This window comes from Mirounga leonina, unplaced genomic scaffold, assembly GCF_011800145.1.
Source record: "Mirounga leonina isolate KUSES-001 unplaced genomic scaffold, KU_Mleo_1.0 Mir_171, whole genome shotgun sequence".
Taxonomy (NCBI): Eukaryota; Metazoa; Chordata; class Mammalia; order Carnivora; family Phocidae; genus Mirounga; species Mirounga leonina.
Window position 1 is genome coordinate 14,282,590 of NW_023270436.1, and position 24,140 is coordinate 14,306,729.

The window sequence follows — 24,140 nt, forward strand, 5'->3', positions numbered from 1 at the left end:
CCAGGTCTCCAGATATTTTGCCGTTTTGGGGGTAGGGGGCTTCATAAATGTGGGAAGTCGAGGGACTACCTTGAAGGGTGAGTAGCCCCTTTCCTGACCAGCAGTGACGACTGGGACTTGATTCAGGGACCATTCAGAGGATCCACGCTTGGACACGTGTGCCATCAAACTACAGCAGGAGTGACCGTTCCAACTTGAAGGTTTGAAAAAAAAAATCAAAAAGTTTTAGGCCAACTCCTTTTGGCCCAAAAAGTACCTTTGCTTTTCACAAGTGGTCCTTTTTCACCTGAGAGTGAAACCAGTGGGAAACCTTCCCCCTTGGTGTTGTTAACAGTGACTTAGAACTAGGCTATACCTTTCACTGTTCTGACTTGTGATCCATATAGAATCTGCACCCAAAAGGCGGAAGGGTGGGTGGGGGAGATTAGAGTTGATCCTTGAACAGCGTGGGGATTAGGGGCACCGACCGCCCTGTGCAGTCGAATATCTGTGTATAACTTTTCATTCCCCCATAACTTAACTGCAGAGAGCCTACTGTTGACTGGAAGACTTACTGATAACAAATAACACATTTTGTGTGTTATATGTATCATACGCTATATTCTTACAATGAAGTAAGCTAGAGAAAAGAAAATGTCATTAAGGAAATTATAAGGAAGAGAAAATACATTTACAGTCCTGTACTGAGAAAAGTCCCCACGTAAGTGGACCCAGGCAGTGGAAAGCCCTGTTGCTCAAGGGTCAACTGTACTTTCACACCCTTTGATGTACCAAAAAGAAAGGAAAGGAAGTATTTGAAGGTTTCCATCACTGACCTGGTTTGTGCCGGGTGCTAATTAAGCAAGGCTGGCTCTTTCCCCCACCTTTCACTGCAGTTCCTTCTCCAGAGACACTGTTGGAAATGTTGTTATGTGCAATCTCTATGGGGGAATGGTAGAGAGTAATTATTTTCTAACTTCAGGGTTTTAAAATTCAGTTTTTAAATAATTTGTAAAACAAAAGTTAATATAAAGAAAACAACTACCCCACCAACTTTTTTATTTTGTTCTTAACAAATTTTTTTTTAAGTAGGCTCCACGCCCAGCATGGGGCTTGAACTCACAACCCTGAGATCAAGAATCGCCTGTTCTACCTACTGAGCCAGCCAGGTGCCCCCTACCCTGTTGACTTTATTGGTTTTTTTTTTAAGGTTTTATTTATTTGTCAGAGAGGGAGGGAGAGCACAAGCAGGGGGAGCTGCAGACAGAGGGAGAAGCAGGCTCGCCACCGAGCAAGGAGCCCGATGCGGGGCTTGATCCCAGGACCCTGGGATCATGACCTGAGCTGAAGGCAGACGCTTAACCAACTGAGCCACCCAGGAGTCCCCTACCCTGTTTTCTTTAAATGCGAGAAGCAACACATGCCCGTGGTTAGGCAAGGCACACAGCACAGGAAGAAGTGCCTTCCACCTTCACCTTCCTGGTTCTTCAGCAGCAGTTTGAAAGAAGACACAAATATGAATATCCACATCAGCATACAGCTGACATATATCTACATATTTTCTCTTTAAAAATTACAGTCTTCCTATACGCTCTAGCATACGTTGTGGTGCAGTTTTCCCCCAAGTAATGTGCCCTTCTGCAGTGTATCTTTAGTTAACAGGGCCCCTACAATTCACGTCGTCATTTTGAACAAATATTTTGTTCTGTAATTTTCTGGATGTTCCATAATTAACCAGTCTAGTCCCCTACTGTGATTAGATTACTTCTGGTTGTTTGCTATTATAAACGGTGCTTCCGCAAACGTCTTTCTATATGTGTACGTGCTTTTGCAAGTAATTTACTGGGGTAAATTTCTAGCATTGAAATAATCAGGTCAAAGGGTATATACGTTTTCAATCCTGATAACTGACAAACCAGCCTCCCAAAAGATCACATGGTTATATTCAAGTCCATGGTATATGAAAGTATCTTTTTTTTTTTTTTAAAGATTTTATTTATTTATTCATGAGAGACAGAGAGAGAGAGAGGCAGAGGGAGAAGCAGGCTCCCAAGGAGCAGGGAGCCCGAAGCGGGACTCGATCCCAGGACCCTGAGATCATGACCTGAGCCGAAAGCAGACGCTTAACCATCTGAGCCACCCAGGCGCCCTATATGAAAGTATCTTTCTCCCCATACCCTTGAGCCGTTTTCTCAAACTTCAAACATTTTGACAATTTGATATTTATGTGTATTTAAAATCATTGACTCTTTTTTTTTTTTCCTCTCTAAACTCCTGTTTTCTTTGAGACTTACCTGCTGACCACAGTACTCTGTCAGTCATAGAGACTGAAAAAATCAATGAGGAATTATGGTGGTATGTTAGTTTTCTTGTCTAAAATAGGCATAGACTCAAAAATGGTTCAGAAAAAAGGTCAACCCAACCAAAAAAGGTGAAGTGTATATGCAAGAAGTTAACACGAAAAGAATACATAGGAAAAGATATATTAGGAGGCATAGAAGCAAGGGGATAGCCTTTCTCACCTATTAAACTTGAGAGGTGAGGGGAACTTGCCCCAGGGCACCTAGTTGTGAAGTGGGTGATCCAGATTCTGAAGCATGGTGGCCCCTGGCCTATATCTCCTCCTGGGTCAGGGAGCAAAGGACTTCTGCTCTTAAATTGGTGCTAAGTCAAACAGCCTCAGCATCCACTTAAAACCCATCAGCTGTTTAAGTTGCTCTGGGATGTAGACCAGATCCTTAAGTGGCCTATGAGGCTCTATATGATGTGACCCCCGTCTGCCTCTAGCTTCCTGTGGTTGTCTTCTCATTAAGCTCCAAACTTGCCAGCTGCCTCTCAGTTCCTTGACAAGCCAGACTAGTCCTTTACAGATATTGCCTGGAATCTCCCTCTTCCACTTTCTTTGACCCTTTATCCCTTAACTGACCTTCAGGGAATTCTGACTAGGCTGGATTCTCCTGTACCACTCCATTGTAACATTACCATTGTAATTTTTTTTTTTTTAAAGGTTTTATTTATTTATCTCAGAGAGAATGGGAGACAGAGAACATGAGAGGGGGAGGATCAGAGGGAGAAGCAGACTCCCCGCCGAGCAGGGAGCCCGATGTGGGACTTGATCCCAGGACTGCAGGATCATGACCTGAGCTGAAGGCAGTTGCCCAACCAACTGAGCCACCCAGGCGCCCCACCATTGTAATTTTAAAATCTGTCAACTCGGGTCATTTTTTTTGTTTAATGTTTATCTCCTCCATTAGTCTTGAAGGCAAGGACAACCAGTGTCCTGCTCAATATCTCCACATTGGACATAAGAAATCTAATGACCATCAGTTGAATGAATCATTGTAAAGAGGTTCTTAAGTTTAGGGAGTATGGACTTCTTTATATCCATATACCATACCATAAAAGTTCTTTCTCCCGTTCCCCAAATGTATACTTCTACAAAAATTCACATACGCTTGAGTTTTTATAGAGCTCTCTAAAGCCCCTTCATCAACTCCCTAATTCTGATGACCATGAACATCAGAAAGCTAATCTTAGTCTGGTGTCCCCTCCACTCAGGAATCTGTATCTTTCAGATTATTATTTTTATTTATTTTTTAAAAGATTTGTATTTATTTATTTGACAGAGAGATAGCGAGAGCAGGAACACAAGCAGGGGGAGTGGGAGAGGGAGAAGCAGGCTCTCCGCGGAGCAGGGAGCCCGATGCGGGGCTTGATCCCAGGACCCTGGAATCATGACCTGAGCTGAAGGCAGACGCTTAGTGACTGAGCCACCCAGGCACCCCCAGATTATTATTTTTAAAAGGTTTTATTTTAGAGACTGGGGCTGTTTGAGGGTGGAGGGTGGAGGGAGAGGGAAAGAATCTCAAGCAGACTTTATGCTGAGCTCAGAGCTCCATGCGGGGCTCAGTCTCATGACCCTGAGATCATGACCTGACCTGAAAACAAGAGTTGGGACTGAGCCATCCAGGCACCCCTGTAATTGATTTTTTTTAAACATTTAAAATTATATCTTCTTGATATTCCTTTACTCATTATGAATGTCTTTTTATCTTTGATAATGCTCTTAGTCTTGAAGTCAATTTTAGTTGATAGACCTCTTATGCCTATTTGCATGGCACTTTTTCCCCCATTCATTTACTTTGGAATTACCTAAATTTATATTTAGTTTGTCTCTTATAGGCAGCAAATAGTCCTTTTTTAAAATTCACTCTGTCTGTAATATTTAATTAATGTAATTATCTCTATGGTGGGATTTAGGTCTACCACTTTATGTTTTCTGTTTGCTCTTCTTTTTATTTATATGTTTTCCCTTTCCTACCTTCTTTTGGATTATTTGAATATCCAATTTATCTATTGGATTTTTGGCTATTACATCTCTTTGGGTTTTCTTTTTGTTTTTGTTAGTTACTCTAGGAGTTACAATATACATAACTAATTTTTCATAGTCTGCTTAGAAGAATTGTAAATTCATCATGTAAAATGTAGAAGCATGGTAACCATATGCGTCTTTTAACCCCCAACCTTTGTTATAGTTGTCATATGGGTTGCATTTAGATACATCAAAACCCTCCCCAAACAATGTTAATAATTTTTGTTTTCAGTGAAAAATATATTTCAATATATTTTAAAGAATATAGGAGAGGAAAAAGTTTTTTATATTTATCTAGATATTTACCATTTGTTGCTCTTCCTTCATTCCCAGAGATTCAGTTTCCTTCTGGTATCATTTCCCTTCAATATGAGGAACTTCCTTTAGCATTTCTTGTAGAATAGTTCTCTGACAATAACTTCTCTTAATTTTTCTTCATCTGAGGATGATTTTATTTCACCTCATTCCTCTGTGTACGTGGATTTTCCATAATCCACCTGCTTTTGTTTTTTCAGTGTCCTCAGATAGTCGCTTTTGCATTTGGTCTAGTTTTTAGTTGTCATCAGTGGGAAAGACTTACATGCTGCTATGCCAAACTAGAATAAAAATGTATTTTTTATGTCATCATTTCTATGGCAAAATACATTACTAAATTACAATCAGAGAATCAGAGAGGGATATGGAGTTCTTCCATGGGCATGTTTCCAGATGCCCCAGAATATGCTTTTTCAACAGATACATAATAATTACAGATGGTGGTAAATTCAAGAAATAAATTCTTTTACTCAATTAGAGATCACTGGTAAGTGTTCTCTGATATTTCCTATGACCGTAATTGTTTCAGTTCCTTCAAACTCCTGGTAGTACCCACCACTTGCATTGTCATGGCTTGTCTACTGTTGATTAACTTAGTCCCCTGATTTACTTGTTTCAGTGGAGATTTAAACCATGAGCTTCAGCAGAGTAGTGACCCAATCCATCCTATTTACTGCTACAACCCCCTAGCACACAGTAGATGCTCAGTAAATATTTCTTGAATGAATAAAGCAAAAGTATGCTGATCTTGGCACTTTGGATACCTCCTTACTCTTCCCTCTTTCCTTATAGCACTTATGACCATGTGAGATCATTTATAATGTGAGATTGTTTATAATTATTGTGTGATCATTTTCCTCTTTAAGATATATGGATGCATCTTAAGCATCTGGCATTGCACCGGACTTATAAGGTACTCACTGAGTGAATATTTACAAATCAAACATAAGCAGCCCTTACCAATACATATGACAAACCTGCAATAGTTCTTTCCTTTTTAAACTCAGGGGAGATTAGTATGTGCTGGAAGAATACAGGATGCAGGGTGTCGGCGGCTGCTTAGTACCTCTTTTGTAGCTGTTCTTTTGTTGCCATTCTTGTTCCAGTCTATTCTACTTCCTCATGCAGGTACTAAGAGTTGAAAGACTCAGTCTGTACCAGGTGTTAGGAGCAAGGACTCACATTCCTCCTTTCTAGTCACTCTACCTTGGGGCACATCACTGACAAACTAGTAGAGGGGGAAATTTTTTCTAAAGATCAGCACTTATAACCTCACAGAAATAAAGCCTTTTCACAAGCTAGCTAGATGTTTTCCACTACAGAGAGAAATGAAACAAATTATAGGAAGTTTTTCTGCCTTACTGATGATTCAATGTCCTTCTGAGTGGCCGTGTGACCTATGCTTAGGAGTGTGGGTTCTGAAATCAGACAGGTCTTGATTCAGACTCCACTGCCACCACTTACCCTGGTCTGAGCTTATTTCCTCATCTGTAAAATGCTTCATGTAGTGTTCCATCAGATGGTAAGCAGAAGCATGCAATACAGGTGATATGTTTTTCGTGGACAATTGTGAGTACTCTTTCCAGCCCGTTCCAGTGTTATTTTCTGAGGTACCTGATATAGAAACTTCAGTGAACTAAGCTGCTTAGGAAACTTGATAATTAAGGGCGCCTGGGTGGTCCAGTCAGTTAAGTGTCTGCCTTTGGCTCAGGTCATGATCCCGGAGTCCCGGGATCAAACCCTGCATCGGGCTCCCTGCTCAGCGGAGAGCCTGCTTCTCCCTCTGCCTCTCACCCCCTCGTGCTTGCATGCTCTCTCAAAAATATAAATAAGATCTTAAAGAAAAAAAGGAAACTTGATAATTATTTTGTTAATTATTCTGTTGATTATTATTTTATAATATTTGAGTATATCTTTCTGCTTTAGTCTATCACAGTGAACAAGACTGGTCCTATTCGTCTATGATGACTGAACATTCTGTAAGATAGAGGAATGATTTTCAGGTCATCATGCTAAAGATAAATTTTCAATGTCCAAGACTTAGAACCCTCAAAATAGGAGATCTTACTGAAATTGTCTTGACCCCAAAAACCTATCTTAGAAGTTATATATTTTACTACCTCATTGTTATGCACATAAAATTATTCTAATAAAAGCAGAATATGGGGGGATCTACCGTTACAGTGGGACCATTTCAAATACTTGGCCATAATCTCTCTGTAATAGCTTGCTTTTCCGTGAGGGTGTGTAACTTCCCAGCAGTGCATGTGCCTATGTCTGACTGGCACGTTGGGGTGTGTGTGTGTGTGTGTGTGTGTGTGCGCGCACACGCATGCACATGTGCCATTTTCTAAAGGGCAAACAGGTGCAGTTCACCACTTCAAACAGTGGGACATTATCTTCAGCCCTGTAGAAGAACTTGGAAGACACAGCTTTACCTGAAAATCTCGGATGGCTCTTCTTGGAATACCCAGGGCTGGGAGGACGGTCTCTGGAGGGCAGGTCTCCCTCTGAATTATGAGCTGGTGAACCTAGAAGGGAAACTTCCTGCTACAATAACACAGCAAGGCAATGTGATGAACACTTTTATTTACAAATATAATTAAAAGCTCTGACAGTTATCATGCTCTTCCTTGGAACCTGAAAAATGTTTTGTTTTGTTTTTTTAAAGTGCATGCAAAAGAAGTAAAGCCTTTTTTTTTTCATCATTTTTTATTGTAAGAAAATACACAGTTTGAAAGTGTGAATAATGCAATATTTATGACCAAGATATGGGACTCAGGGAGGGGAAGGGAAATAAAGAAAAAGATCAAGATGATCTGATTGAGAGACAGTGTTGAACTCCAAATACTGAATTGGAAAAGGAGGGAGGTGGGGAGGAATAGGAGGAAGTAAAAAAATTTGATCAGAGAAACAGTTAAAATACAATATGAAAATAAGTAATACCTCTCCTTAAATTCCTTCTATACACAAAATACACGATTTGCCAAAGCCCAATTTGTGCTACTGGGATTCTGTGAGCTCCTTAAGTGTATTCACATCCTCTGCAACAGCAGAAAATGATTATGATACAATCAGAATATGCTGAAGACAAGTTAAACTCTTGCCAGCAGGTTCTTAAAAATCACAAGATCTCTTCACCCCACCCACCCCCCATCCCCAAAAAAGTAATAATATGTCACCACTGATATGTACATCACAATTAGTTTCTGTAAAATGTATCAAATTTTCAATCTTTAATAAAACTTTGTTTTTTTTTAATTCCTGATGAATAAATACCAAAAAAATAAAATAAAATAAAATAATGCAGCAGCTAGTTAAGGTGTAAGGCTGCGGATATTGTGTCTCTCTCCCCCTTGGCATTTATTATTATTATTTTTTTTGCTTTACTTTCACAGATTGGTGGTAATGAGTGATTGCTTAAAGCAATATACATCCACTTTTGTTGTTGTTGTTGTTGGTTTATTGTTTTGTTAAAACTGTCTCCAAAGTTTTCACTGAAACATTTTGAATCACATCAATACTGTGACGTGTACTATGAATAGAAGAGATGGCCAGGTTTTGGCCAGCACTGAAAGTTGACACGGGGGGAGGAAGGGGCCCCTGATGGAGTAAGAATAAACAGGCACTAGTCCGACACGATGTCAGTAAGAGTAAGAGAGAGAGAGAGTGAGAGCAACGCCCGTTAAAATGGGGAATGTGGTTTTGCAGGGTCTGAATTTTTTTCTGTTTTCTTTTTTTTTGTAAATGGCAAAAAAATTTAATCTCATCTATAGTCCTCCTTAGGAAAATCTAATGTAACCAAATTCCCAAATCCCATTCTGAGGCTCTCCATGTCAAAAGTTTCAATCTCTCGCTCTTGCCTTTCCAATAGGTACTTTATTCTCTCGCTGCGTTCCTTCTGAAGGGCAGCCAGCTCTTCTTCAATCTGAAATAAGCACAATGAACAGTTCTTAATGGAAAAGATCTCCCTGCAGGCACCCACAAACACACACGGTCACGTACATGCACACATATGACACACAAACCCACAGGAACTCAGAGTAAACTAGACTGGGAAGGTCTGGGAGAACCCTGGGATAAATGTCTTGTATGTCATCCATTATATTTAAAATTTGCTCACAAGAATAAAAATGTTTGGGGCCCACCTAGGGCTGGCACTACCATTCTAGCAAACCAAGCAGCTGGGCTGATCTAGGTCAGTGTCCTGTCTCAGCAGGAGATGGCTCAGGGGAAGCTAAAAGACACTCAAGCACAATTAGATTGTGCTGCTTTCCCATAGAGAGGCAAATGCCTCCTGGGTCATTAGCAATTTAGTTCTAGAACAGGAGCTGTGAAAATAATCTCTTACATTGGTCTCAGGGAAGTACCAGAAGAAAGTACAAATAACTGATTAAGCAAATAAGTGCTTAACAGCTTTGAGATGCTTTATGAAATTTTTTATACTTCATATTCTTCAGCAATATTTAAAGCAATGAATATTTCAGTTCTGATAACATTTATTACGCATGGCAATATCAGCCTCTCCTCATTTTAATTTTTTTAAAGAGCGCTGCTGTTGATTTCTTTTGGTATAGAAATAGCTGCAAATATAAACCAAATCTGCATCTGGCTTCCTCATACCATTTAGCAGCCATGCTATCAGCTCATAGCACCTTTCACAAATGTCTTATCAGCTGCCCCGTCACCCATGCCATTCTTCTGGCTGTGAAGGTGTAGGATTTCCTAGCAGAGTAATAGAAAGAACTTAGACTGTGGGGTCAGATTTATGCGAGTAATTTAACCATTTGGAGCCTTAGTATCCTGCCTGTGGAATGGAGATTATGTCTACGTCTCAGGGGCAATAGGAGGATAAAAGCAGGTAATACGTAAACAGTGCCTAGTTTAGGTACACAGGCAGGGCTCCATAAATGGCGGTTCCCTAGGCCATGGTCCATCCTCCACCCAACTGTACGGGACCCAGAGTAACACTCTCATACCTTCTGCTCAAGATGTGCTCTGCGCAGAGACACCCTCTGCTCTAGCTTCTGGAGCTCACGTTCATGTTGTGCCTCTGTTTGCATCTTGATTTTGCTCTGGTAGGCATTGAGCAGCTCCATTTCCTGCTGGAGCTGTAGCCTCAAGGCCTGACATTCTGCTTCTTGAGCCTCATCTAGCCGTAACTGCGGGCAAAAAAGACACACACTGTAATTCATTCCTAGCTTACAGCACCTGGTGACTACTGGAAGAGGTTTCCTTGTTTGGATTGAAACAGGTTCCCTCAGAAAAACAGATGCCCTGGGTACATTCAGAGTTAGGAATCAAAAATAGTACGTTCTGCCCCATGGGCTACAAAGTTCTACAAACACATTCTTAAAACATTCTTTCTTAAGAAAACGAAAACATTCTTAAGAAAAACTGGTTTTCTTAAAACCACACTAGCAGGAGTCAGGAAGGCTACATGCTCCGGTGATTAAGCCTGTGGGTTTTGGAGGCAGACTCCTGAGCTTGAAATCTAGCTCCACAATTCACTCAGGTATGTCGCCTTGAGAAGTTACCCCTCCAAGTCTCATTTTTTTTCCTCTCAAGAAAATAACAGTAATAGTTCCTACTAAGATTGGTATGAGGATTAAATGAAAGAATTCATATGAAATCCTAGGCATAGTTCTAGATGCATACACCAAGTGTTCAGTAAATAGTAGCTGTTATCATTTTGGGTTTGACGAACCATTTCCATATTTATATATCTTTAACCCTCAAACCACCACACATCTAGATATCCTTAGCTCTAAAAAAAAAAAGAGTCCAATCTCCATTGGGACTCCACTTAGGGACTATCCCACAGTACAGTTATGCTTCTAGCCAAGTAATGTTGGTCCCTATAGTTGGCTATACAAGTTATCCTGCTGGCCAGCCAATCTAAAACTCAAGTGGTTCAAAATTTCTTTCCCACAGAAGATAGCCTGGATGATCTTAAGGGGCATACTCTGGTTGGAAGCAGTAAAGTCCAGATTATAAAGCAGGCTGGTAGACTTCCTCTTTCTCCCTATGGCACCTGAACTTTGTATTACATACCACACTACCGATTCTGTATGAGGAATGGACCAAGCCAGCCACCTTTCAATGAACATAAGTGAAGGTTTGGGGCCATTAGTGGGTCTATGTTTTGTGGCTGATGATCCTCCTGTCCCAGGCTTGGTTTTGTCTAAATTTATCAGGCCCTCACTTCACCTGGGAACTAGGAGATTAGAATCCTTGAATTAGACAGTTCTGTCAATGCTGAGATTATCCACATGTTTCCATAGACACTTATTCTCCATTTTATGCTTCTTTCCCTAATCTGTACAATTTGTGACAATTACCAATATATCTCAATATCTTGATTAAGAAACATCTGGAAATGTTATTAGAATAGTTTTAGAAAGTTATCTGCACAGTGTATTCTTTAGTACTTTTGGAGAAATATATCATATGAACATGAAATAGATAACGTAATCTATTTCCAAAGCATTTCCTAGTAATTAATCCTACCCAGCTTTCACTAAAATCCACCGAAGAGGATACCTCTTTTCTCATTTCCCAATGAGAAATGGAGGGAGAAGAGACACAAGATAAAAGTCACTCCACAGCAGGAACAGCCTTACAGATAAATGCCAAAGGGTTTACTGGCTTCCAATAAGATTTATCAATTCCCTCTTGACATGGGAGTTTCCTTACCAATAAAGGGAATGAAAGTCTGTTCTTTTCTACTTGTGTTTGTTAATTGTTACGAGCCCTGATCAAATGGATAAGAGGCTCACCCTATAGGCAGCTTAGTCCATTGAAACATCTCTTTCTTCTCTTATTTCTGGCATTCTATTATTAATGTCCATAACTATGTGATTTTGTACTAGCTCTGACTCTGTAAAAGTGCCAGTCTAGAAATCAGACAGGATATTCCAGTATCTGGTATTCATCACCCCAAAGTTGCACATATCAAATCCTTTAAAATGTTTTATAGAAGTGTAGGTAAATATCATGTCTGTTTCCTAAAGTGGATTAACATGAAAGGATGTGATGGCAGCCATATAATGTAGTATGGCTAGGCTTATGGGCTCCCCCCGAAATGGGGTCAAATCCCAGCCAGCTTCATCACTACTTAGCTAATTACCACTATGTGAGCCCCTAAGCCAGGAGTTGGCACATTATGGCCCAAGGGCCAAATCTGGCTTGCTGCCTATTTTTGTCAATAAGGTTTTATTGGAACACGGACATGCTCATTCATTTACGTACCTAGGGCTGCTTTTGTTTGACAATAGCAGAGTTGAGTAGTTGTGACAGCGACCCTGTGGTCCACAAAGCCTACGGTATTTACTACCTGCCCCTCTACAGAAACAGTTTGCCAAATCTTGCTCTAAGCAAGTGGCTTTACTTCAATAAACCTCAATTTCCTTGCAGGTAAGTTAGGGTTAAAACAGTAACTACTTCAAAGGTCAAAGGGGTTGCACAAGAATGAAATAACACTTAAAACATACCCAAAACAGTGGCTGGCACATGGAAAGGGTCACTAAAGGATAGTGGCATTTATCATACCTACTTTTATCTCCTCCCTGCCTCAGGAGAAAGGGTATTTCTCTCCTTTTATTCAAGGGCAATCCTGAACCTATATTTCTGATCCCATTCTGTCCATCTTATAGAACAGGCTTTCATTGAGCACTTGCTGTGTACCAGGAATTGTTGCAGATGCTGATGACACAAAGGTGAACAAGACAAAAATCCTATCAGCCTTGGTGTCCCTACCAACCCTCTCCCCTCTCCTTACCCTTAACCTCTCCCTGCACTCCTCTTTCTCATCCTACCCCTTACTTACGTGGCAAGGGGTCTTTTATCCAACTCCCAGCAGCGTTTAATACCATGGATTGCCCTTTCCTTCTTGAAATCTTTCTCTAATCTTCTGAGATACCATACCCTCTTGGTTTTTCCCTCCCTCCTCTCCTTTCCAGCTACTCCCTCCCTTCTTCCTCTAACTTCTCATCCTAAGGAATCTCTTCTATTCCCAAGGCTGCAATGACCCTCTATATATGAATGATTCCCACCTCTTCACCTCTATCTATTTCAGACTTCTCTGCTGAGGCACAAGGCCAGCTTACCCAGTCTTCTAGAGACATCATCACCTGGATGATGCCCAGGCCCCTCAAGCTCAGCCTGACTATTAGCTTATCATCATTCCCTGCTCTCTTCCTCAGGCTGCTCCACTTCCTTCTTTACCGTATAGGTAAGGGGCACCATCATCTACCGTTTTGTTCAAACTAGAGTCAACCTTAACCTCTCATGCTCCACGTTTACTCTGTAACTAAATGCTTTCACTTCCACCTCCTGCCGATCTCTCAAATTTTGTGACTTTCTCCTTCATCCCATCTGCCTGCCCCCTTCTGGTCTAGCCGCCACTTGCTCCTGCCCAGGTAAAAGCAGCAACTTTATACATGATCTCCTGAGATCCATCTGACCACCTCCCAGGCCACTCTCTCCACCTGTCACTGGAGCGGTCATTCAAAAATGCAAATCTGATGTCGGTACCTCCCCCCCCACACACACACTTAATGCTCTTCAATGGCCTCCCACTGCTTTTAGGATCAAGAGCAAAATCCTTAAGAAAGTTTACAAGCCCCTCCATAATCTGGTCCCTGTTTAACCTTCCGGTCTTATTCTCATTTGGTCTCTGTCTCATTCTCTATATTCCAAACATAATGGACTCTGAGTTCGTCAGAAGTGCCACTATTTCCTCTGTCTTTACCAATGCAATTCCTTTGCCTAGAATTGCTCCCTACACCTCAGCTTAAATACTCATTGTTTCTGAGAGGCCTTTTCTGACTCTCCACACCAGCCTACTCTCCAGGATACACTCTGTTGGCACGCTGTACTTGCTCGGCCATTACATGGAGCAGACTTTTTCAATGCCTTTCCTTACTTTTCCATAAATTCCATGAAGACACGATCAATGACTGTCTTATTCACCACAGTATCCCAGGGTGCCTGGGGCACAGTGGGGCACTGAATAAATACTTACTGGATGGATGAATGAATGAATGATTGAATGAATACATGGATTCCTACCCTCAACCTCATGTTTAAGAACATGTTTAAGCCTTTCTCAAAAAACAGAAGTCCTCCTTCAACTGTCTCTTCCTCTAGCTACAGTTCTTTCTCCTTCCCTTCGCTGATGAGCAGCTGGGAAAAGGAAGCTCGTGTACACTTTCTACCTCACTTTCGTAGTATGCACTACAGTGTCTTCCACTCTGACCAGTCCGCTGATTGTCTGTAACAGTCATTGGACAAACCCACTGCGAGGTACAACTGGTCTCTCTGCCACATTTGAAATGATCAGCTAGAAGCTTCTGTTCTGGCATCTGTGACATGCTCTCTCCAATTCCCCTTCCGCATTAATTATTCATCTCCTTTGGTCTGTTTCTCCTCCACCCTCAAATGGTGGTGTCCACAGCTCTGTCCTTAGTCCCCTTCCTAATAAAATCTCCTGTCCCTAGACGGTCTCAGGCATTCCCAACAGCTACAACTTCCCCCATCTAACATGGATGTCTAGCTATTTGTCTTGTGTCCTAACACTCTCTTGAACTATAGATTTCCATCTCTGTACCTGTCTACCTGGATACCCACATAGCTCAGGTAACATGTCTAAAACTTAGTCAATTATCTGCCAGGCATCCAAACTCATCCCTCCTTCAATTTTTTTTATCTTGGTAAAATGATGACCCATTCTACTGTTATCAAACCTACCTCCCAAATTGGTCACTGAGCTCTATCTCTTCTAACTCCTAAATATTTCTCAAATCCTTCTCCCTCCTCACCATCTCTAGGAGCATGTTCTCAGTTCAGGGTTCCATTATTTTTTATTCCTGGGGTATAATAGTTTCCTAACAGGTCTCTTTACCTACAGTTGCCACATTACTGCCAGTATCTTTCTAGACCACAAATCCAATCTTACCACTTTCCTTTTTAAAATAGGCTTCAGCAGGTCCCCATTGTTCATAGAATGATGTCCAAACTCCCGACTTTTGAGGGTCTGATCCCCAACTATCCACCTGCTTCCCTTTATACTCCTGCCATATCAACCACTCATTCCTCAAATGCACGGTCCTCTTTCAGACCTTGCGTCTTTGCATTTACTCTGTCCTCTGCTGGGAAAAATAACTTTTTCCTCTTCTGCCTATTTGACAAACTATTACTCCTTAAGACTCATCTCCTTGTGAAAGCTTCACTGAATCCCAGGTAAGTTCCCATCCCTGGGTTACCAAGACCTTTATGACCTCTCCATTTTGGGCTCCCAAAAATCCTCCTTGAAATTTGGACTCACACCAAAGTTCTTTTAGGCCCCAAATGCACACTTCACATATTCTGGACCTTTGCCCATGTAGGTCCCTTTCCATGGAGGCTGTTTACTTCAGTACATTCCTTCAAGCTTCTTGGCTCTTGCTGGGAAGCTTTCCCTAGACCAGATTAGATGTTCTTACTTATCCTCCCATAGCACCCCCCCACCACCGCACCTCCCACTTCAAAGCATTTATTATGCTTTTTTTTATTGCTTAGTTCTCTGACCTCCTTGCTTGACTAACAAAAAGTGTGAAGATGGGGATCAACTGTTGTCTCTCTAGCTTATTACTCTATCTCTGAGCCCAGCAGAGTGCTGAACACAGATGCTTAGTAAAAGTTTATTGAATGAATGTGTCTGTGTGTCTGACATTAGTTGTGCCATCTTTGATGAACGAAAACATGGTATTATATGCGGTATCTATCATATCTTGCCCTCAAAGTCCCTATGTGCCACGGGTCTGATTGAGCATGGTACTCCTTGAGTTCCATCTTATAAGACACACTCCAGCAAGTATCCACATTGGCTTGGCTTTATTCAGCGTCGTCACTTCCTCAGTTCTTTGGGCAGAAAAACACCAATATCCTAAATTTGTGCAAGAATCATCTTGGGAATAAAAGGCTTGATCTTGAATTTTCTTGATTCCCAAAGCTCTTGAAGCTGTGGCACCAAACCTAACCACTTACCGCTTGAGAGGCCATCATTTCATTTATACTCTGTTCATACTGCTCTGCCAAAATGGCAAGTTTTCTTGTCTGCTCATCTTTCAGTGTCTTTAAGATTGTTTTGTGCTCATTCTTTGGAGTAACTTCCAACTGGTGATTCTTGAGTGCTTTATACTGTTTGGTCTGTACTTTGCAAGTGTCCTGAAACTGTTTTTTGATTTGCATTTCCATGGCCTGTGTAGAAAAAGTGACAAAAGGAAAATAAAGACACATTAGTAAATACAGAAAGCCTTCCATTCTAATAGTACAATGCAGGGACTGGGACCAGTTGTCTTTTGGTGCAGTGACCCACATTACTAGTCAGTAATAATGAAAATAATACAGACAAGAGTTAACTACCAATACTTTTGGCCTTATATTAAATGAAAAGAAGGAATTTTGACTCTACCAATGGATTTTAAAAAATGAATTATTACAAGAGGATCACAACTCTAAGCAGATTGTAGAATATTATGAAGCTTAGTTTGTTAAAGGTTGTTCATTATTTTAATGGCTTCCTAGTAAAAATCTTCAGTGTCTTCTACTTCTTATAGTTTTTTCCCCCATTTTTTTTGGTCACCTCCCTCCCCCACCCGTGTTTCCAAGTGAGAAAGGGGATGGCAACATATAAGGTGGCTCTCACAGCTCTGTGTTTCCTTGACAAATCAACAAAGGAGAACATCTGGATAATACCCAACATCATAACCCATTTCCATTGGATTTCAGCACAAGTGGAAAGGGAAAAGTGATTTTAGATTTCTTCCCCCATGAAGAGGTTATACTTTCATGCAGAATATCAAATACGCATTTTGGCAAGGAGGAGGTAGGCTGTATTAAGTCCAAAAGGCACTCATCAGGTTGCCTCAGAGTCACGTGTGTATTTCATGAATGCTTGGGGTTGTGATGACAGCGATCACTAATTAGACAGGTTAGGATATGGCTAGACAGGAACACGGCTAGTGTATTTGAGGCTGGCCTCCTATCAGTGTCAACAAGGACAACGACCCCTTGACATACGCAATGGCTTAGTCCATAGAGCTTATGAATTAGCAGTCAGCGAAAATTATCTAGAGACAGTGAGGGCCAAAGGAATTGGCCAATCTCTAGTGCAGGGATAATAAATGTCTGGCACATGTAGATTCACTCCCGATTCCCATGCCCATGACAGATGTCACTAATAAATCATACTCTTTCCTACTAAGCTTGGATGTGGCTTTAGTTTTTCTCAATATAGCAGCCCTCAAAGTAGTTACTACCAATAATCTGGCACAACAGATGAAATTTATCTGCCATATACCTGCTAGGTAACTTTCTAATTTCCTGGGATTAGAACTATGGGCTGCTGTTTGTCCATAAATTACAATTTTAAAGACGGCAGGTCATGAAAGGGTCAGAGAAACTGCATGATGGACACAAAAATGGAGGTCATCCCGTACAATGGTTTTTCCAAAGTAACATCTGTTCAGGAGTTTGTTATATACAGACTATTGTTCTTCACTTCCAGAGATTCTGATTCAGTAGGTGCGGGGCCTAGCAATTTGTAATTTTGAAGAGTTGCCCAGGCGAATCTGACAATCATCCAAATGCAGGAACTACTGATCCGGTCTAACTGTATCCTGGAGCACCAATTGGGGAACACTTCAGTTTCCTCTTACCTTTAAGTTTTTTGGCTGTTGCCGAAGTTCCATGACATGCTTTCTGTGCAGTTCCCTTTCTCGCCTCTTATTGTACTCCAGCTGGTTTTCCAGTTCAGTCTGGTGCTGTAGACGGATCAGATCCATGCGTAGCTTCTGTAATGTGTGCAGCTGCCTGTATTCTAGCTCTCGGGTGGACTCGTCGTGCCGGATTAGCATGGCATGCTCCATCTCCTTCTGGGTCCTCTTTTTATTTAGTTCCTGCATTCAGGAACAAAAGACAAATGGAGAGAGATGACTGGAGGTGAACTGGAAGGAATGCACAACTAAGTGAAAGATGGCAAGGAATGGCACTACTAACTGTCTCTTAATTAAACCCATTAGTGCTTGGCAGCATGACTTAATGAGATCAGATTAACAATCCCTGGAGGTTTAGGTTCTGTTTGTGGGTCCATCACTTACAAGATGTGCAAGTACACTATCTGTAAAATGGGATTTTGCAGCCATCACAACTACACTATCTGTAAAATGGGATTAATTCTATCTGACCCCTTCTTACCTCATAGAGCTGCTGTGAACCCTACTTAGGTGAGGCCTTATGCACCGGCGTAAATAAAAATGTTTCTTCAGTTAAGCCAGGGGTTCTCAATATGGGCCTCATGTGAGGACCCTTTTCAAACACAAGATACCTGAATCCTACAACCTGAAGTTCTGATAACTGTCCCGGGGGGGGGGGGGGGGGGGGGGGAAGGGATAACATCACTGTTTTTAAGAGTTCTTCAGGTGAATATAACATGTAGTCAGAGTTGAAAATCATTGACTTAAACTGGCATTGTCTGCAATGTTTTTGGTTTTCTGGGAAAAACCCTGTTTATGCATGTATTAGAAGTAGGCCAATTATCTGCTTTTTAAAATCTCAGAGTAAGGGCAGTCTAGGAAAAAGCAGATGAGATCTCTCCCCTTTCATTTTTTCCATTAGTCTGTTTGATCATTTCTAGATTGAATCATTCTGTTCTTTTCAGTTCTACTCATGTCTGTCTTTCTTTAAGGGGGAAAAGAAAAAAAAGTAGAGGTAGTTGGGTGAAATTTTTTCACTGGCCAGTTCAAGAATATTTCCTAAATCGCACCATATCCAATTTCTGAACCATGTGCTCTGGGTACATAAAAATGTTTACTCAGCCATGATTCTGTTCTGAACTTGCTAACACTCTGATAGGGAACTGTACTAGACATTTATTGAAGTACTATATGCTCAGCTCCCAGCTGACTGAATCAATCTATTTTCTCTCCTCAGAATTTGGAATTGGGATTCAGAGACAGTTAATCTCTATGTGAGGCTGGAACTGAGGGCATATAAAAACTACATATGTGGTAGCCATCCACTACTACATGGGCGGGCTGGGGATTAGAGAAAGCTGGGCTTCAGAACAAGAATGAAAAAGGGAGAAGACAGACATGCAGGGAATATGCTGATGCCCACGTTCAAAACTGGTTCTAAGCTCTCCTGTAGGTCTACCTGTATTACTGCTATTGGGTTTTGTGAAACATTCCTCTATTTCTATAATAAATTCCCTGGTTTTGGCTTAAACTAGCCCAGATAAATTTCTGTAACATGTAAACAGAAGAACCTGAATTAGCACAAGGAAATAAGTTATATGTGTAAATTAAAAAAAAGAAAGAACAAGGTTGAAAGTGATAAGTGCTATAAAAGAGGTAAAAATTTATGCCGTAAGATTTCTGAAAAGGGTGGTATTACTACTAATTAAGAAGGTCAAGGAAAAGGGCACCAGGGTGGCTCAGTCTGTTAAGCATGTGCTTTTGGCTCAGGTCTTGATCTCAGGGTACTGGGATCAAGCCCCACTTTGGGCTCCCTGCTCAGTGAGGAGTGTGCTTCTCCCTCTGCCTCTGCCTCTATCCCCAGCTTGTGTTCTCTCTCTCTCTCAAATAAGTTAATAAAATCTCAAAACAACAACAACAACAGAGGGTCAAGGAAAGAAGAAAGCTTGTGAGCTGGACTTTCAGTGAGAATAAGAGGCCTCTCTTCTCTGATGACATCCACTACAGGAAAAAACACTAGTCATTTACTTTTGGAGAAATATCAGTAACATTTGTATATTGGTGTTGTTGAGAATACCTTGCATACTTGAGCCTTCTATCCATTTGAAGAGAAGTCCTTTAAACAGCACAGCATCTGTTATTGGAGCAAGTCACTAACCATTCATTCATTCATTCAACAAATACTTGTTGCGCACTTCCTATGTGTCAGGCACTGTTGTAGGCACTAGGGATAGAGCCATGAACCAGTACATCCCCTCACGGAGCTTATTTTCTTTTTCTTTTTTTAAAATTTTATTTATTTACTTGACAGAGAGGGAACACAAGCAGGGGAAGCTGGAGAGGGAGAAGCAGGCTCCCCGCTGAGCAGGGAGCCCAATGTGGGGCTTGGTCCCAGGACCCTGGGATCATGACCTGAGCCGAAGGCAGACGCTTAACGACTGAGCCACCCAGGTGCCCCTTCCAGTGGGGAAATATCCAAAGTATATATGCAATTTAGATTTAAGGAGACAAGATCATCTCCTAGAGCACTTTCCCCCACCCTCGCTTGCCTTTTGCTTTCCCTTGTTTTACTTTTCCTCTACCTTGACCGTCTAATGTCTTCTTCTAAAAGTCACTAACTGGCCCCTAGGTGGCACCAAAGGATGGTGAGGCCTTCTCAGAGACTAAAGCCATTCTAGGCCAATGACCGAGAGAAAAGCCCTAATGGAAAGCTTTTAAATGGGTAAAGGGCCTGTTTCTAGATTACTGTATCATTTTTAACCTTTGAGTACCAGGTCTCCCAATATTGGGCATTTATTCATTACATACTTTCCTAAACTGAGAAGTCCAAAATTAGTCTGGGCTGCCCAGAGCCCTGAAACTTACGAGGAAAAAAATAAAAGACACAAAGCAAGCAACACTCTCAAAAGAAGTCAAATACTTTCCTTTATGTTTAATGGGGTGCTTCAGGATGCTGTCCACAGAACACCTGCATCAGAATTACCTGGCTACAAGTGATTGGTCATAATAATATGCCACCCAGCTAATTCTGATACATACTAAAGTTTGAGAATCAATAGAAAAATATTCAGGGTGTGAGTCAGTCGTGTATGATGTTGGACAAGTCTTTTAATATACATTTTAGTTTTTTCAGGTGTAAAGTGAGGATAACAGTACCTACACCATGGACTACCATTCTTGTGAAGAATGAGGTGAAAGGCCAGGAGACAATGCTTCAGAACATATCAACATATCATTATTATTCTTCTGCATTCAGAAGTGAACATCTGGCATATAATATCTTGAATCTAGTTTTTCATAAATGATTAAAAAAGTGAGAGAAACAGGATAATGAAATTGTTTTTCTGTTACAATTGTAAGTTGTTCCCTTTACCTTTAATTCATACATCTCAGTTGCTGTGGTTAAGTTGATAAGCTGCCTATATTATTATTATTATTATTATTAGACTCCCTATGAGCCTATTGCTGTTTTTACATAAATATGTGTAATGTGCTTTCAGTTTTTATTTTTTTTATTTTTTATTTTTATTTTTTTAAAATATTTTATTTATTTATTTGAGACAGAGAGAATAAGAGACAGAGAGCATGAGAGGGAGGAGGGTCAGAGGGAGAAGCAGACTCCCTGCCGAGCAGGGAGCCTGATGCGGGACTCGATCCCGGGACTCCAGGATCATGACCTGAGCCGAAGGCAGTTGCTTAACCAACTGAGCCACCCAGGCGCCCCTATTTTTATTTTTTAAAGATTTTATTTATTTATTTGACGGGGGGGGGGGGAGAGGGAGAGAGAGAGAGAGAGAGAGAGCACACAAGCAGGGGGCACAGCAGAGGGAGAGAGAGAAGCAGGCTCCCGGCTGAGCAAGGAGCCTGATGAGGGACTCGATCCCAGGACCCCGGGATCATGACCTGAGCCGAAGGCAGACGCTTAGCTGACTGAGCCACCCAGGCGCCCCTGCTTTCAGTTTTTAAAAGTGATTTCTTAATATCTCCCTCAGTCCCACTTGCAGCCCTATGAGGTGGTCACATTGCAAGGACTTACCCCTTTTCCATAGGATGGTAAGATGTTTGGGAATTGAGAGACTAACCTAAGATCATACAACTTCTGTAAAGCAGAACTGAGTCTAAAACTCAGGTTTGGGAGTTTTCAACAGTTTCCATTGAAAGATGTCCCAACGAATGGTTTATATTTTCCTGTTTTATGCCTTTTTTTCAGCCTGTAACACAATATGCTGAAGAATCCCTCTGCTCTGGCGAGGTACGGCGCAGTGCTGCTCCATCTGTACAAGCTGTGGGCACGATGTGCAGTGCACCTTCATGCACACCTTCAGCTTAGACCAATTCATAAAACGAGCTGAGCAAAAACAAAAGTGCACATAATGCTATAGGTGCTTTTGCTCACCAGCGCACTCCACGTCTATATGCCCTGGAGGCAGGAGAAGATGACGGCCATGTGGGCCTCCTTTCCCTAAGCTCACATCACACATTGTGCACAGCTCCCCAAAGCTGAGAGGCAGCTTAGTGTCAAAACCTATGTACTTGGGCGCCTGGGTGGCTCAGTTGGTTAAGCGACTGCCTTTGGCTCAGGTCATGATCCTGGAGTCCAGGGATCGAGTCCCGCATCGGGCTCCCTGCTCAGTGGGGAGTCTGCTTCTCCCTCTGACCCTGTTCCCTCTCATGCTCTCTGTCTCTCATTCTCTCTCTCACAAATAAATAAAATCTTAAAAACAACAACAACAACAACCTATGTACTTGTCATACGCTGCAGACCCTGAACACATGACTATACTTTATAGGACTCTACCTCCCAAGTAAAATCCAGGGTGTGTCCCGTGATCAACCCTTCCCAATCACAACCCAAGTGCTGCTGACTTTAAAAGCAGTTGATTTCGCTCAAGTAAAAAACTGTGTCCTCATGCCCAGGGAGGTTGAGTCAGAACTAGAACTCAAACTTTTAAATGGAGATGTCGTTAGCCTATGACATTTTACGCTTTCTTAGTTTCAGTTCTTGGTTTCATAACTGGTTAGAAAATAGCCAGCATCTGTGTGCAGTGATGATAGAGGAAGAGGCTCAACCCAGTCTATGGTGAGCCTTCTCAATGTTTTCATTAACTAAAAGGATTGCTCATACTCAGTTTTGGCAAAGACACAGAAAAACAGGTGTTCTTTGTTGGTGGGAGTATAAACCCCAAGAGGGCAATTTGGCAATATCTATTAAAAATTTACATGTACACACTGTGACCCAAAAATTCCACTTCTGAGCATACGTCCTCAAAATATTTGTATCTGTGTAAAAAGATCTGCGTACAAAGATGCTCTCCGTGCCACTGTTAGTAATACTGTAAAACATTAACAAAATATCCACTGAGAAGTACTTCATTAAATAAATAATTTTACAGCCACACACACAAAATTCACTGTTAATGGTTAAAAAGAACCAGACAGAGCTGTATGTCCTGGATGGTGAATGAGAAAAAGAGAAGAGTTACAAAACAGTATAGTGGACGTTTTTGTAGGTTGAGTATCCATTTCCCCTTCTTTTGTTAACAGGCTCCTCTTTTGCTTGAAAAACTCCTCTACCCTATCTGTAATCAGAGAGTACTGAGTAAGGGAGCAAGCGCATTGCCCAATAAAGGTCTCGTTCCCCTAGGAATTTGAATCTCAAGCAGAAATGATACAAAGATTAAACGTGGTGGGAGGAAATACATCCGAATGGCAATGCTGAGGAATGTCCATTAGCTCTTGCTCTCTAGGTCACAGAATTTGCTTTTCCAGTTTGGGTCTTCATCTTCTCCAGCTTGGTTCTTCAGCTCTGTCATCTACCCCTATCCTTCCAATAAATTCCTTTCCATTCTTGGGCAGCCAGTGTTTGTTCTGATGGCTTGCAAATCAAATAAACCCACTGATACAAATGTAATCTTATTTTTGTAAAGTTAAAGTTACATATAAACTGAATGTATGTATACATATATAGAAGGAAAAGGAAATCTGGAAATCTGGATGCCAAATTAATGGCAGTCAGGGTAGAGACTGGGTGGAATGGAATTATCAAGAACTTTCACTACTCAACTATATATTTTTCTGTGTTTGTCTTTAATGTTCTCATAAATAAAAATGAAAAACTTAGACTCTTCAGGAAAATACCCATGTAAGTGTTGGTTAGAACCTGACACTAATGAAGTAAAAAATATAGTTTCTATCACTTTTGGGGAATAATTGTCTTCTACAGTTTTTATTGGCGTAAGTGTTCCCTTAGCCTTAGACTTCTTCCAAATATGTGCTATCAGAATAACAATAATTGCCAGATGAAAACAATCCCAAATATCTTATATCCAAATGGCTTCTGGACTTCTTCATTTGGACTTTTTTGCCTTCTAACAAACAACAGTCTAGTACAGAATTAATCCGTTTCTTACCCGACACCTCTGTCTAAGCTTCTCTGTGTCTGCACAAATCTACATGTAACCAAGTCTTGAACACCAGAAATAACTTTGATTCTACCCTCGTCTTTTCTCTCATATTCTATGGTATGCCAAGTCCTGTTTATTTTATATTCAAAATGTTTCCAGTTTACCTCTGACAGCTGTCACCACCATCTTTGTCTGTACCCTATTTCCTACCACCTGATTACTTTGCTTCTAGTTTCTTCCCCCAAACCAATGTTTCTCAACCTTTTTCTCTTTTTGCCCCATTTTATTTATTTATTTATTTATTTATTTATTTATTTATTTATTTATTTATTT

At 41.1% G+C, this 24,140-nt stretch overlaps 1 protein-coding gene across 1 annotated transcript in view; it reads right to left on the reverse strand.

The window, feature by feature from the left end:
• Positions 1 to 8,400: 8,400 nt before the first annotated feature.
• Positions 8,401 to 24,140, reverse strand: part of TAOK3 (TAO kinase 3) — a 182,981-nt gene continuing 167,241 nt past the window's right edge. Inside the window, exons 18-21 of the mRNA XM_035017101.1 lie at positions 17,368 to 17,607; positions 15,695 to 15,907; positions 9,646 to 9,828; positions 8,401 to 8,594 (exon numbers count right to left, since the gene is read on the reverse strand). Of these exons, the coding sequence (XP_034872992.1) occupies positions 8,433 to 8,594; positions 9,646 to 9,828; positions 15,695 to 15,907; positions 17,368 to 17,607 (798 nt within the window). The 3' untranslated portion in view covers positions 8,401 to 8,432. The remainder of the gene's footprint in view (positions 8,595 to 9,645; positions 9,829 to 15,694; positions 15,908 to 17,367; positions 17,608 to 24,140) is intronic.